Source organism: Aquila chrysaetos, chromosome 2 (genome assembly GCF_900496995.4).
Source record: "Aquila chrysaetos chrysaetos chromosome 2, bAquChr1.4, whole genome shotgun sequence".
In the NCBI taxonomy this organism is placed as follows: Eukaryota; Metazoa; Chordata; class Aves; order Accipitriformes; family Accipitridae; genus Aquila; species Aquila chrysaetos.
The window spans coordinates 14,225,492-14,242,386 of NC_044005.1; the positions used below are offsets into that span (position 1 = coordinate 14,225,492).

The 16,895-nt window shown below is 41.6% G+C and overlaps 1 protein-coding gene across 9 annotated transcripts in view; it reads left to right on the forward strand.

Annotated features, from left to right (window-relative positions):
* BEGAIN (brain enriched guanylate kinase associated) overlaps nt 1-16,895 on the forward strand; it is a 164,159-nt gene that overhangs the window by 92,761 nt on the left and 54,503 nt on the right. For 7 of the 9 annotated variants that reach the window (XM_030004602.1, XM_041120832.1, XM_030004554.1 and 4 more), the window contains 3 exons: nt 9,261-9,422; nt 11,945-12,001; nt 16,707-16,773. In XM_030004602.1, coding sequence (XP_029860462.1) covers nt 9,261-9,422; nt 11,945-12,001; nt 16,707-16,773 — 286 coding nt within the window. The remainder of the gene's footprint in view (nt 1-9,260; nt 9,423-11,944; nt 12,002-16,706; nt 16,774-16,895) is intronic. The other 2 variants (XM_030004574.1, XM_030004582.1) reach the window with 1 other exon arrangement.

Here is a 16,895-nt window from a genome sequence, read left to right on the forward strand (position 1 = left end):
TACTCCTGTTTTAAGGTACATATATCATCTCTCCAGGTGCTGTAGAATCATAGAATCGTAGGTTGGAAAAGACCTTTGAGATCACCGAGTCCAACCATCAACCCAGCACCACCATGCCCACTAAACCATGTCCTGATAAGTCATGTCTACGTGTTTTTTGAATACCTCCAGGGATGGTGACACCACCACTTCCCTGGGCAGCCTGTTCCAATGCCTGACAACCCTTTCAGTAAAGCAATTTTTTCTAATATCCAATCTAAACCTCCCTTGCCGCAACTTGAGGCCATTTCCTCTTGTCCTATCTCCAGCCACCTGACAGAAGAGACCAACACCCACCTCACTACAACCCCCCTTCAGGTAGTTGTAGAGAGCGATCAGGTCTCCCCTCAGCCTCCTTTTCTCCAGGCTAAACAAGCCCAGTTCCCTCAGCCACTCCTCATAAGACTTGTGCTCCAGGCCCCTCGCCAACTTGGCTGCCCTTCTCTGGACACGCTCCAGCACCTCAGTGTCTTTCCTGGAGTGAGGGGCCCAAAACTGAACACAGTACTCGAGGTGCAGCCTCACCACTTCCAAGTACAGGGGAACAATCACCTCCCTGCTCCTGCTGGCCATGCTATTTCTGATGCAGGCCAGGATGCCGTTGGCCTTCTTGGCCACCTGGGCACACTGCTGGCTCATACTCAGCCAGCTGTGGACCAACACCCCCAGGTCCTTTTCCACCAGGCAGCTTTCCAGCCACTCTTCTGCAAGCGTGTAGCATTGCATGGGGTTGTTGTGACCCACGTGCAGGACATGGCACTTGGCCTTGTTGAACCTCATACAATGAAATAGGCTCTCATGCTAAGGATCTGTCCCACAGCACTTTGGACTTCAACTGGTTAACACCTCTTTTTTTTCCCCCATCTCCCTTCCAAATGACACTCTCTAATATTTCTGATAAAGCATCCCTCTTCTCTGGTTTAAATTCTGCCAGAATGACTGGAACCTAAGAAAAGGACTCTGTTACTTGTCTTATGTGTCCATCAGTCATCTGGAAACTATCTATCTGAGCTCCAGATTTGGATCACCCACACATTTGCTCTGAAACATATGTACAGGCCTTCCCTCTAACAATCCAAACTCAGCTGCAGGTTGTTTATTTTGAAAATGAGTACTGGAAAGAAAATTGAAACGGTTTAATACTTGCAAAAAAAAAAAACTCCAAAAGCTATCTATCTATGTATGCGTGTGTATATGTGTGTATATATATCTATAGGAAGGAAAGGTCTGCATGCAATTTGACAGGCAAACTGTTCATACTCCAAAGTTTAAAATATGTAACAAACTTCTTTGAAAATAATGGAGAAATTTGGTGGATGTGCTGTAGTGAAAAAAAACCTGACAGACCTTGGTGAAAATTTGCAAAAAAACAGGTGAGCTGAATAAAGTATGTGTGAGCCTGAATTTATAGGAAAATGCCTATTGTAGAACTTGGATACACAGTTGCTGAGGCATTTGTTTGGGTACAAATGAAGCTGCTGAATAAAGAGCCACAAGAGCACTGGGATTTGTGGACTGGGCTCTCGGTCTGAGCTGCAACTATGTAATCTATTTCCCCAATAAAACTAATTTCAAGTCTGTAGTCAGATTCTCAGAATCTGGATCTAGACTTTGTAATTTGATCCCATCCCCCTTCTAATGAGATGGAGCAAACACAAGGTTAGCCAGAAAAACTGCAGACAAGGAAGATAGTTTTGGTATTACCCTTTTGAAACGGTGACCCTGAGCATGTAACACATAATCAAAACTTGATTAACATAGAAATCCAATTACTGCTTCATTAAAGATCTTTCATTAATCTAGAAAACACATGCAAAATGCTTGGACTTCATTTCCCAACAACTACAAATCTAAAAAACATTGTTGAGGGGTCAGATTCAATGACACAACTATTGTCTCAAAGCTATTCCTCCTAAGCCAAGCTTTGGGTGCCTTTCTTGCAGCATGCCCACCCTGGGCAGCATGCAGATCTGGCGTGACCCATGCCAGAGCCATGCCCTGTGACCAGCAGCAGAGCTGTGCTGGAATAAAAGGTCCTGGGTAATCCAGACCACCAGCCATGGATCAGCAGGACCTGCTGAAGCCAAAATTCCCTGGTGACCCCAAGATTGACAATGCCGTCCAGCTCCATTGAATAGCAACGCAGTGGCACTGAGGACCTGTCGGCATCTCTGCTAGCTGCAAACTTCCCCAGAGCTCTCTGTCCCCAGCTTGCTGCTCCCTGGGATGTGAGCTACATATCAGGAAGAGGTCCCCCCAGGGCCTTGCCATCTGCCTGGCTGACTGCCCTCATCTCTATGATGATAGGCTCTATTCAAAGATCAGGAACAAAACCAGGGACATGGCTATTTGCTCTCCTTCAGCCAAACAGGCTATCTCTTTGCAGAGGTCCACAGCAGCCTCACACTGTTGGGAAAGTGCTTCCAGAAAACAAAATGCACAAACCTGGCCCCAGGCTCTCTGGCTGCCCACCACATCACTGCTCCTGGCTGTCATCAGTAATGGCTGGCCTCACAGGCGGTCCCTTGGCCTTTCCCAGAGACCCTCTCCTACTCTTTAGACTCTTCACAGCAAGCACCTGTGCAGGGCTGACTGTTTTAACTTTTCCCTAAATAAAACCCCACAGGGCAGAAGAATCAAAGATGTTTTTTGAAATTCTGTTCCAGAATATATTTTTTAAATTTCCCTCAGCGCTCCCAAATTCCTGATCCTGTGAAGCCCTTTTCTGAATGTGACACATCGCAGACACTATGTGATAAACACTTTAAAAGCATTTAGTGGTTCTTTTTTGTGGGCCTCCATGCAATCTAAGCAAACAAGAAAGGGAATACTATTACCTCATCTCATACACACCGTACTGAGTCAGGAAGAGGGGGAGTTACCTGATGAGATGTGGCTGTCTATGTCTAAGCCACTTGACTAGATTCCCTTTGTAATTAGTGGAAATGGGTACTTTCAGATTTGCGTCACCTCATTTTAAAGTAGGCTTCTAAAACAGGTCAGATTAATTTCATCCTGATAGTGCCCGCTCGTCACGACCAGCTAAGAATGGGAGCCAGAGCTGACCAGCAGTATTGTCATTTGCTTCTGGTCGGGTCAGTCTCGGCTTAACTCATTTGACTGGTATAACACTAGGCACATTTGGCAAAGCCAGGTACAAGACTCAGAGCCCTAAACGCCAGTCCAGGTTAGTTCCTACTTACGCATTCCTTCTCCCAAAGCAGGATGTTTACCCACAAAATACAATTAGTTTGACTTAGGATTTCACAGCTGCACTAAAACTTCTTTCACTACCCAGAAATGAGAACCTTTGATATGTTTTTTCAGTATATTTGACATGGGCATCTATCTGCCCTCGTTTTGCATTCCTTTCACTGCTAATTTCCCTCCTAATACCATTAATCATGTTTTGTTTTACTCACTCCTAGAGCTGTGTGAAGGAGAGTAATCAGTCCATTCAGGGAGAATTTCAATAGTTAAAAAAACAGGTTTGCTCTGGTTTTAAACAACACCGCAGAACCATCTACAAAGCAAAGCCCTGGGGTGGCAGGCAGATGTAGAAGTGCTGCCAAAGCAGTTTGACCAGTGAGGTGGAGACGTGGGGTTTCCAGGATGCTCCACCGATGGGGCAGCCCCATAGATGTTGATTCTCAGAGAGTACCCTCTTTGTGGGCTCTCTGAGGGTAACAAGCTCTAGAAATCCTCTGGCCTCCAGGCAGCTGAACAGCCCCAACTTTCCACACCAGCACTCCTCTGTCATCCTGCCATCTGCCAGGCAGATGCGCTGGCAGAAGGTCAGACAGGTACAATGAAAACCTGCTGGTTTTCCAGCACACCTTCCTCAGAATAGGCCATTGCCACATGGCGTCTCAGTTTTGCCTGAAATGCTCCGGTGGAAATATGTTCACCTGGAGCTTCTGCAGCCAGTGCTACAGATGAATCCTGACCGACGGCTGCAGGCTGAGATGGGCACACGTTGCCTGTCTCCGTTCTGCTCATTGACCTGCGCACCCTTCCCTGGGGCTGAAGGTGTGCAGAGTGGCACCGGTGCTCAGCTTAATGTACAGGCTGGCAGGAACACCTAGTGAAAAAAAATACCCATTTTGACCACTCGCCACCCTTTGTGGACAGAGGTCTATTGGAGAGCGAGAGGTGACACTAGAAATGCAAACACCTCTTTGCTTTACCTCTTGTGCAAGCTGGGATAGCAAAATTTTAACGCCAGGAAAGTACCGGGAGTATTTGGTGGTACTTGAACTTGCCTGCATAGCCTTCTCATCTTTCTCCTGTAAAACAGACCCCTTCACTAAATGTAGAGCCTGAGTAGTGCTAACTCCCACCTGGTAATATCTCCTCTGAACAGCCTCTGAATTGTTCCTGAGGATCAATTCCAGCAACGGGACTCAATAGTGAGGCTTGGCGTCTCTCTGTAGAAGCACTGCCGGAGGGAAGAGGGCTTCAAATTCCCCAGCAAGGAGCAGCTCCAGAATTCAAACCTGGCAATTACTGGCAGCATTACAGTGTTTGTGGGCAAAAATTTCTGTGCCAATATATGTTTTCATATCTATTTTATATTTTCAGTGAGTATAAACAGAGCTAATTGGTGAATATAATACTTTGGAAAGTCTGAAGACCTGTTTTTAATAACCTTTAAAGTAGCTTCCCTTGAGAGGTTTTTTCACCAGTCTAAATATTTAATATTGTACTTACTGTCCTTGTTTTTAGAGAAATGCTTTAATGAAGCAAAATGGGTAATGACTTGCAAACCACTGGTTGTCACAGGAGCAGGAATTTGGAGATCATTAGAAGAAATAGAGAACCACTTATCCAAAAGGTCCTACTCTACAGGATTTTGGATCCTGTCCTGTAATTCTCCCCAGCTGTCAGAGGTTCAGGAAATCCATGGAGTATAGGATTAGTTTTCTAAGACATAATACTACCAGACTTCCCAAGACTACTTTTTATTCACAAATAAGTCCTCTCCTTTCTCCTGGCTGGACTTTTTCCATTGAATTATTTTCTTAGTTTTTAACTAAACAACCTATATAAATATATATATATATAAATGTATTTGCTGAATATGTATATTCTTTATTATATATATATAATAAAGAACCATGAGAGCCAACTAGCTATAGAAAATAAATTATGAAATGAAATACATTGATTTACCAACATTAAAAAGATTCTGCATTGAAATTTTTTAATTAACTGGCATGTGACAAGCAGAAAAAAAATGCAGCTAGTTTGTGGAGTTGTTTTTTTAGAGAAAAGGGAAAATGTTAAATGCTTGACTTCATGTCTCCATAATTTGACTTTCTTATTTTTTCCCTCTTTTCAACCCTGTCTAAATTACCACTACCAAATTTACAGGGGTACACAACAAAATTAAGCAATCCTTATGAAAAGCCCGGACTTCTAGAACAAGAAAGTATTCAACACAACATACGGAAGAATTCAGACATGGCATTATGTGATACCACTGGAAGCTAACAGTAAGGGGAAGGTTTTCAGAGGAAGAATATTTGTTTCATGAGAAATGCAAAAAAATAAAAAAATCATGAAATACCTTAGATTTGTATAAAACAAAAATTGAGCTTCTGATCCTGCTATTAGAGATACTGAATTTGACACATTGTGTGTTCTTCTTTCTACAGTTTTTCTCACTTGCCTTGCCTTTGCTTTTTAGGTGTTTGTTCATATAAAACTAAGCAAGAGAAAACAACAGGCTTTACCTTAAACCACTAACATATCTAGATAAGGTTCAAATCATGCAGAAACTGAAACCATCCTGGGAATCCTGGGAAATCTGCTCTCGGTGTTACAGCTATTAGTACCCATTCAATGGTTTCAGTCCCAGATTCAGGAAAATTTCCCTGTTTGTGCCAATGATAAGCATAAGTTTCATTGTGTCATTGCTTAAAGTTAGCTATCTTTTCAGAACTTCCTTGGCTCAATAAGGACATTAAAGTAGATAGTTAAACACTTTCCCAGTTGGAGTCTTTTCTTTTCTTTTTTTTTTTTTCCTCCCATAAAAGTGGCTATAAGTTTTCTGCCATTCAGCATATTCTTGTCAGAACATGATTTCTATGTTTCTAAAATCTTTACTTTTCTGTCTAATATCTTGTATTTTAATAATGATTCACTATTATGTACCTACAACTACATCTTAAATAATTCCATCATAAACCAGGTGTTACGTTCCTGTCAAAAAATAATAAGTCTTCTTAAAAATGACCAGCCATTTTTGTGTGTATCAGATGAATCAAAGTACACACTGGGCAGGAGTTCTGTTACATTTGGGAGAGTTTCAGGATCTTTCAGCTTGGGTGGAAATGAGTAGAGCTTTTTCAGAATCATGGTTTGCTGAATGAGAATAACTTTGATCTTTGAAGTTGCCTAACTTATGCCTTAATCACCTTTTTTTTTTTCTTATTTTTTTACAAAGTTACAGCTATGCTTTACTACCCAAAGAGTTTGTGAAAGAGTGCATGTATGTAGACTGTTTCAGTAAAGCTCATTAGAATAGACTTGATTTTAATGACACGAATAATGCCATTCTGAAAGCAAAGAATTCAAGAACACAAACATTTCAAAGTGAACTTCAAGGGAAAAAAAGGCTGAGCTTGAAGTTAAGTTTATCCTTCAAAATTTTGCTCAACGGGGGCCCTAGCACAAGATTCAGGCTGCCAAAACCTGCCAAGCTGTCCAGACCTGAATCCCAAAGCACATTTTGGCAGCTCAGACCAGAACTGCCTTCCACCTGAGGATCAAGATTTACCCAGAACTCGCATTTTGAATCCCAAATTTCCCTGCATAGGCAGGTCTAGGCACACAGGTATATGCAGAAGCAACTTCATTTGAGGAGTCAGGTGCTTTGCTCCTATCTAATCTTCACACAGCTGAGACCCAAAGCAAGAACATACCTACATGAGGAAGAAGACAAAGTTATTGGAGGCCATTAACTTTCCTCTTTTTCCTATTTTGTTAAGCAGTCTCTAGCTACTACGGACTTAAACACCCCTGGCGTTCCCATCGTATTTGTAACCTTACAGCCCCCCTTCCTCCCAGAGGTCAAACTCTGCCTGTGGCCAAAACTCTGGAGTGCAGCAGGATATCACAAGCTCTCTTGATCCGGCTCAACTTGCATTAACTGCACTTGCCCAGCATAGAGCAGCAGCTTGGGCATTTTTATCAAAAACCATAGCTGGAGGAGCTACTGTCTACTTTTTGTAGAAATCCTAGTGGTTAGGTGTTTTAAAGCAGCAGAAGACTTGAGATCAAATCTCTTTTCACTCTAAACAGTTTTGACACTGTAACTCCCACTTCAACTCCCACAGAAGAAAATCCAAGTTGCCAGGCTACAGGAAGGAAAACTGACCACTCTTCTTTCCCAAGATGAGCAGATGAGTAGCAAGAACAACAGGCCACCAGCAAAGCAAGTGAAAGGCGGTATGATGTGGTAACATTATGAATGAGGAGATGCAGAAATGAGTAGCATGGGCCTAGATTCTCATTTCCCTAGATAATTCGGGGCTTTTATTCACCAATTGAAATATAAAAACTAAATGGTTGCATTAACTGGAACTGCATTAAATGTCTGAATTAGAATATATTATTTTAAGAGACTATAACTACAAGTGGTAATCTAAGTATAACTGTAACCACGCAATATGTGTAATTGAAATAGAGCACTGTGTTGGCAAAACATTAGACTGTTTCCTAGATCTAAGCTGCATGGATCCAGTAAGCAGAGATTGTAAAGCTTTTGCATTAACTTACTGAAGCTCCTATTGCAGATTGTAGAGGAGAAGACAGTCACACTGAAGCCTGCTCAAATAAGCGTTTCTTGAAGAATGGCATGTTGTTCCCAACTCTCTTGTCTAATTAAAGACCCAAAACATTATCCTACTGAAGCTGATGGCAGTACTCACTTGACATCAAAGGGAATCAAGATTTGCCATTCTTTTATGAAGAATTATTTTTATTGTATGATTAAAAACAAGCAAGGCAATTCACAGTGCATCACGTGGTAGCACTTTTGTCTCCAGGTGATGGCAGACTCCAGTTCTGTCGTGCCTCAGAGGTCCCACCTGAAGCCAAGACATCAGCTCAATACTGAGGTTGCAGTATCTGAACCAAGCTACAGTCACCTCCAGAGACAGCAGCTCTGACTGGAACCCCATCCTGCTGTGCAACTGGCAAACATGCTAGAAGACTGAGGAGCTTAACAGACTAAATAGACAAGGATAAAAGGTCTCCATTGTGCAGATAAGAATTGAGACAAGTGCAGACTGGCTCACCTGAAGTCACACAGTTGAGCTCTAGTAAAGCAAGGGAAGGATCCCCAGGTTCATCGCTGCAAATCCAGAGGGACTATTTGGGTGCAGATGGCACTTTGACCTTCATGATAAAAATTTTGCTTGGATCTCCTGGCTTTATGCTATCTTATGTCATCTCTAAAATAAAGAGAAAACAAAAAAGTGAAAAACCTCCTCTCTCCAAATCCTGTGCCCAGCGCTTTTTTTCTGCCAGAGTGTAACGGAAGCTAGCTTACAAGCAGGGCATAAGTTCTTTGTTAGGGAAAGAATTGTGAAAAATTAGGGATCACACCTGAGTCTGGGAAGTCTTTGCTCCCAAACAAGTGGGAAAATGGGGAAAGAGACATAACTTTAAAATAACTGTAATATTAATTGATTACCATTCTCCAGATGAAATGCTGAACAATAACATCTCTAGCAGCTCTATGGCCAGGGAATGGGGTGGAAATATTGAATCAAATAAGACAAAATTTTCTTTCTCCACAAGATAGATATATTATAACTTGAATTATTGGCAAGGAAATATTTTTGCACAGTTTATTTAAAGTTGCTGCTCTATAGATATCTGCTATTTCAGTCATAGTATGTTAAGATAACTCTAAATGAGAGGTACTGTGTGAAACCAAACTCTAGACTGTATTTCGTATTTTAATCAGGATTCTTTCACAAAATATTCCATTATGGCTAATGAGATATTAGCAACGAATGTGCTAGAAAGGACAGATGGGAAGATAGTCAACTATCTAAATCAGAAGATTTTCAAAGTGCAGTAAACAAATTATTAAGCACACTTCTCTGGCTTAATGCCAACCTATACTCTAGGGAATTGGTCAAAGAGTGGATCATGAAAAGCTTTTTGGGAGCAGCTAAATTCTACAGCTGTGGTCTTTGTTTTTCTAGTACTTTGCAAGAACAGAAGGGGGAATTACGAAAGCGTCTATCGTACACTACCCATAAGCTGGAAATGCTTGAAACGGAATTTGATTCTACACGTCAGTATCTTGAAATAGAATTGAGACGTGCTCAGGAGGAACTTGAAAAAGTAACTGAAAAACTGAGAAGGTTAGTAACTAACTTTTTGAAATAAACAGAGGTATTAGGAATTTACAAGTGACTGTGTTAAAAACATATGTAAGTAAAAATATGAACATATAGTCTCAAACATACTTCATTTATTATTTATTGATTACACAGTGTGTTTTCACATTGAATATGTATTTCACTTATCTGAATATATATTACATACCACATGAAGTTATTTACATGTGACATGTAAGATGTCTCTGTATTGAAAGTAAATATGCAAATAGAAATATAACTATACAGGCACATATATTACATTGTTTATGTGTAAACATACATGTGGGTTAGTGCCACATTGTGTAACACATACAAAGGTTATAAACACACTATTTATATATATATATACTTATGCTGTATATAGACAGATAAATGTTTTTTAATTACTTTGGCTGCATATTTTCTGTTGTTACTCTCCATTGCACTGATACAAGAGAACAGAATTTGGCCCACCATCACTCAAAACTGAGACTATGTTCAATTCGAATAATATTATGACATTTCACATTATGGTATAGCAAATCATTCACTTTTAAGTCCAAGGCAGAATGGAATGATACTGAAAACCTCTGATTTAAAATTGTTGAAGCTGTGGTATAGTGCAATTGCAAATCAGGGGGCTAGTTAATGTTAATGACAAATTAGAATAAGCATGCACTCCAGACATTCATGGCACTGATTAAACTGGTCTGTAAGCTAGCTTTAAATTTATCAGTGATTCTTATTCTCCATTTTTTCATTTGTTTGCAAAACTTCTGAATCTACAATGACCCATTGTGGTGGGCTGACCCTGGCTGGACACCAGGTGCCCACCAAAGCCCCTCTATCACTCCCCCTCCTCAGCTGGGCAGCGGAGAGAAAATATAACAAAAAGCTCATGGGTTGAGATAAGGACAGGGAGAGATCACTCAATCAATTACCGTCACGAGCAAAACAGACTCAACTTGGGGAAATTATTTAATTTATTACCAATCAAATCAGAGTAGGGTAATGAGAAATAAAACCAAAACTTAAAACACTTTCCTCCCACCCCTCCCTCCTTCCCAGGCACAACTTTACTCCTGATTTTCTCTGATTCTTCCCCGAGTAGTGCAGGGGGATGGGGAATGGGCGTTACGGTCAGTTCATCAGACGTTGTATCTGCTGCTCCTTCCTCCTCAGGGGCAGGACTCCTCACACTCTCTGCACGGAGCAGAGATTCCCCTGCTCCAGCGTGGGTCCTTTCCACAGGCTGCAGTCCTTCAGGCACAAACTGCTCCAGCATGGGTCCCCCGCAGGATCACAAGTCCTGCCAGAAAACCTGCTCCAGCATGGGCTCCTCTCTCCATGGGGCCACAGGTCCTGCCAGGAGCCCGCTCCAGTGTGGGCTTCCCATGGGGTCACAGTCTTCTTTGGACATCTCCCTGCTCCAGCGTGGGGTCCTCCCCGGGCTGCAGGTGGATATCTGCTCCACCGTGGACCTCCCTGGGCTGCAGGGGGACAGCCTGCCTCACCATGGTCTTCCCCACGGGCTGCAGGGGAATCTCTGCTCCGGCGCCTGGAGCACCTCCTCCCCCTCCTTCTTCACTGACCTGGGGGTCTGCAGGGTTGTTTCTCTCACATGTTCTCACTCCTCTCTCCAGCTGCAGTTTCTGTGCCACAGCAACTTTTTTTTCCCATCTTAAATCTGTTCTCCCAGAGGCACTACCACCGTCACTGATGGGCTCAGCCTTGGCCAGCGGCGGGTCCGTCTCGGAGCCGGCTGGCATTGGCTCTGTCGGACATAGGGGAAGCTTCCAGCAGTTTCTCACAGAAGCCACCCCTGTAGGCCCCCACTACCAAAACCTTGCCACGCAAACCCAATACATCTCTTTATGCAGGAATGTATTTGCGTTTCTTGTGAGGACTTTCCTAAACTGATGTAGGTAATTGAACTGTTTGATTTAGTTTCTTGGATGAGTCAAAACAAAATTCAGAATGAATCATTCCAGGGCTATACCCAAAGAAATATTTTTAATTCTTTGCAGAAGGCAAAAACCAAACCAAAACAAAGCCACATCTATCAAGAGCAGTCTGAAGGTTCTCCATATTGTTTTCTTGCTAACAATTTTTTTCCTATCACTCCACTTGGAGCAGAGCTATTGAAACTAGCTTCGGTCTTGACATAATACTGCTCCAATACATTTCAGCTATAAGGACAGGGAACATTGGTGTACTCTTTTTCCCTGAAACATTATTTCAGGCATAGCTGCCATAAATCCTGCATTTTATTTAGCAGAGGGGCTGACCATCCCACTTCTGTTAAAACAAAGGGTCTTCCTAGTCAGTAGGAAGCCTCTTATCAACTTCACTGGGCACTAATAAATTGCGCACCCTTCAAAACTCAGGCCAGAAAGTCTTTTTTTGCTCATGGCAAAGCCTAGCACTCATACCAAATATCAGATTAGTAAAACTGACTTTCCAATATTCTAATGGAACACTGTGACATATTATGAAGAAAACTTATATTCAAAATTATGTTTCAGGCAAGTGATTACTCCCCTGAAGACATATCATATTGGAAGCCCAAAATATTTTATGAGGTGAGCTTTAAAAATGTTTCTATTGAGAATAGCAAGGCATACTGCAAGTTGAACAACTAGATCTTCTCAACCTGGAGAAGGATAACATCTGAAACAAAACTGTCATCCAAAAGCATGTCAGCAACATGTCACAGAGGAACATCGGTGTGAGAAAAACAAGGAACTAGAATTAGTTTCAATAATGTGTCTTTTGCATTATTCACTGCACAGGGAGAGAAATTCAGCCCCCCTAATAAATAAGCCCTGTGTAACAAGATCCCACTTGTGTACTAGAGACTATTTCTGTTATTAAACTTCCATTACTGTTAAAGTGCAGAATTTTTCCAAGAGGCTGAATGGCCATCCTTTTCTACTCCTTTCTGAAAGCCTTTATTGTCAATTTATCCAGACTTACCTGTGTTGCTGCTAGGCCTTCCCTCTCTTACCCAAGCAGGGAGGTCATTTATGTGACTTGATGGTCAAGTTTTTGACCTCTCTACAAACAGTTAGAGGTGGTCTTTTTCTTTGGGCCCAGTGGGAGCAAGATCAGGGCAGTGCTGAGTGGGTTTGAAAATATTAACTGTAAAGCATAGGTTCAGCTTTGAAAAGTAACTGAAAAGAGATTGGGCATTTCATATACCTCACAGTGATCCCCTATCTGACATGATCGGCATGGGTCTTTTAAGTAAAATTTTAAAAATATTCAAATACCAGTCTTGGAACCAAAACTGATCTCCAAAGGTCGTGCTGCGTTTCCTGCTTTAGACCCTACCCCAGGTAACAACTTGGCGAGGTCCCCATCCCAGCTTTTACCAGAGAGTAGAGTTATTTTAAGACGCAAGAAATAAACCCACACAAGCATATCTATAGCACTGAGATTAGCCCACACACATAATTGTTTCACCAAAAGCAAGACATTTCATGGACTGAAGGGGTGTTCTGAACAGGAATCCTGTAGCGGTATTAGCTTTGGAATAAATGGGGGAAAACTCTCTTGTTTTCATAAGGAAGTCAGTGTAACTTGTGATAACAGAGAAGGAAAAGGTCTTTTGAACAAGAAGTTACTGTTTTAACAGTCACCCTTCAAAGCTAAACTGCACTCTGGGTGAAATTGTCTTCTTTAGAGAAAGTCAGCCCAAGCTTGTGTTTTACTTTAGATATATTTCATGGCCTTAAGAGGGCTTGAGACTGAGTGGAAGCAAAGAAACAGAGGCTTTTGCGAACTTCCTCTTTAGTGGTGATCTCCAGTCTTAGAGAGGAGTGTGTTGCTTGCTGGGTTAAAGCACAGATATGCAATATTCAATTTGATCAGAATACTTTTCATCAGGCCCTAATTTAGGTGAGAACCTAAACATGCACTTAATGCATGCACATATATACACTGGAGGCACATGGGCATCACCTAATAATATGAACAACACAAAAAGCTTTCAAAAATTATAAGTTATTGATTCACAGGAGTTTATTCTTAAAACAGTTTCACAGGGTAGTGAAGCTGACCTATTCTTCACTTTATTTACAAAGAAGCCAGATTTACAACATTAAAATGTTTCATACTTCACAAGGTTCAGGTGTATTTTTTCCTCAAAGAGGGTTAAGTTATCATTTGCTCATCTGATCATTTTCAAATTGGAATAATTTTCCCTACTCCTCCTTTATTTAGTGTTGCCCAAAGATTGATTTGATTACCCTGTTCCTCTTTTATCCCTTTAACACTTTCTTCCCTATATTTTTGGGTCCGTTTCTCTCCTTGCCACCCACATTTGCTGACACTTCTTTTGGCACAGTGGATTTCCAATTTGGGTTTTATGCGTATATGTGCATGTGTATGTGCTTGTGTATGTGTGCGCGTGTTTGTGCTTATTTTGACTATCCTTTCATAATGTTCTCAATAGAAACACTTTTTGAAGCTCAGCTTCCTACTTACTATAGATTTTTTGTTTAGATTGGATTTTATTTTACTGGGAAAAGGTCAGTTTTTTCAGTGCAAAATGAATGTGTTAGAGAACTAGGGTTTGTGGGTTACTTTCACCTAAACATACAACAGAGGAAAATTTGCTGGGTGAAGACAAAAGAAGTTACAAGCAGAGAAGCAGATTGAAATAAGCTTATGCAAAACCCCTCTACCATCTATGGATGGAAGTGTTGCCAGCCAAGAATAATTATATTAATGGTAACCAATCTTCCTGTCATCCATATCAAGAGAAAAACAGCATCAATAGAAGCTGAGGAGCAAACCCAGTGATGTGTTGCCACAGTCATAAGCCAGATATCCAAGTAACAACTACTGCTGGTAATTCATGATCTTAAAGATAGGGAAAGGGAACCTTCAATGTCTCCCTTGAGCTCTCCGCATAGGTCTATACTGCAGAACAGACTAGGGTACAGAGAGGCCTTAGCTAGAAAAGTCCTGAACTAATAATTTTTTTCCGCTTTTCTTTCAGGAATTTATGCAGATGCTTTTGAACCCGTGCAAACTTTTAGGAGGTTGCAGGTGCTCAAAGTTTATATTGGTTTTACACCATGTCTAGTTGAGCTGCAAGCTGCCTAGGTGCAAAGCATGTTTAACCGATTTTATTTTGTCTTACTAGAGAAAAACAACAGACCATGACAGACAAGATACTGGGGCACCTCTGGTCTCAGCCAGCAGGCCCTATCTTATTTTTCTAAATCCTTGTTCCCTGCACCACAGCATGCAGCCTGACCAGCAAAACATAACTATGTTAGTGTTGAGTAGGTGTTTGCAGGCAAAGCCAGTTTAAGCCTCCTTGCTTCCACTGGTTTACCAAGATCATCTCTGCCTTCTCCTTTGCCATGAAAAGCTGGGTACAGGGTACCCTAAGATTTCTCTCTGTTGTGTGGACTCTGGTTAAATAACTGTGAAAGTCCCAAGTATACCTAGACCTGCACAAATAAATGTCTATACAGAGGCTTAGTAGCAAATGCTGCATCTAATAGGAGCACGGACAATGCAGAGATCTGTAAACTTCAGTCAATCCTTTAAATCACCTGGGCATTTACACAATGGCACTGTGAGAACTGGTGAGAAATGACCAAGCTGCAGGTTAGTACAAGTCTTGCAGATTTTCAGCCCATTTGAGTCACCAACTTAGCAAACACTCTTTATCACAGATCTGCCTTACAGGGAGGAAATCTCTTCTCAGCAGCTCTGTAAAATGTACACGACACTGCAACTTCCCTCAGACTCACAATGCATGTTTGAAACTGCTGCCCTGAGTCTGGGCTGACCCTCGGTACCCCAGGGAGTTTCACCCGTGGGGAAGTCATTATTTCTGCCCACAGAGCAGCTGTCCTCAGCACAGACCTCTCCTCCCAGGTCTGTGCAGCAGATGTTATGGTATTACTGGGAGCCCCAGCAGGACCTCTGCATGCCTCATGAGGGGCACCGCAAGATGCTGGCCTGCCCCTGAATGGAGAATTTTTATCATTTAACTGGAAAGAAAATCACCATGGCAACAGAAGCAGGGAGAGACACTTCACTGTCAGGAGGGGGTGGGCTGGACCCCTCAATTCGCAGCCATGGCATGGTTCAAATGCGGGTCTTTGTTCCAATTTCAACGGTCAGTCCTAACCATACGATAAACCAAAGCAACTTCTTTAATCCCGGTCCCTTCCTGATCATCATGGAAATTACATCCAGATCCAGGCTTCTCAGAGGAAGTGGCTTTCTGCTGAATGAATGTGTATTACATCTGAGTTCACTCTTACAGTGAACGCACTTGCCCATTGCCTAAAATCAACTCACTGCTGAAAGTACTTCGACCTATTGACCTAAGTTAGGTTGATTCCCAGTACAGACATATAGATATACTCAGACAAACTTTTTGCAGCAGAACTTCTAACATTTGCTTTAGATTTTTCACCTCAGATCCTGCTGAGGTGATATGTACAAACAAGAACAAGGAGCTACCCTCCTTGCCTTCTGTGAAGAGAAAGGCACAGCTACTACCAAAATAGCGATGTTTTTCCCACAGGCTGCACGGCTTGTTCATTACAATACCAAGGTTACCATCTAAGCAAACTAAAGATGTACAGACTGAAACTTTTCTTTGGTGTATCACTCTGGAATAAGCAGGGAAGTCTCATTTTGTGAGTCCATTCAATCCCTCAGTGCTGATAAAAATAAATACCCAACTTTTTCCAGGCTAAGCTATCTAAATGTATTTCCTGAGGAAAGAGGATGTGTTTAGCTCTTGAGAATAGGCAATTCCTTGAACTTCTGTCAAAAGAAGGAATATTCTCTTCTGAGTCATGTGGGGATGCCCACACGTTGCTTTTGCTACAGTCATTAGATTTCTGCTGCAATTCTCCTTATTAAGGGCTCCATAAATCTTTTCCTGTACTGTCTAAGTATTCAGCTCAAGCTTCCTGTCTAACATTATTACTGAGCCTGATGTAAAGCTACAATCTCTTTGTGCAAGTTCCCATGCTGCAATGCATGTCTGCACACAAGTGCAGAACAGCAAACATATTTTCACTTCCTGGTGGAATTTGCTGCTAAATATAGTAAGCAAACATGACAAAGAAATTTGCTTAGGAAGTAGGTGGTAATTGCATTTCAAAGACAGCCACTGACTGGGAACAGGAGTGATAAGAAAATAGATTTCAAGTAGTGCAAGCCAATGTTTTGTACTGATGTGAAAATTACAGGTAAAAAACTACAAAAAACAATGCATTCAATTACATGATATCATCTTTGTTTTAGGATACAAAACAATTACCTAGCCTTACAAAGAATTAATCAGGATCTGGAGGATAAACTTTACAGAATGGTAAGTTATCATAAGTGAACTTTTTTTTTTTTATATTAAATGTGGTTTTATGGTTCTTAAGACATAGGACAAACATATATGTAGCTGTCACAAAAAATCCCTTCACACTCCAAATGCAGTAT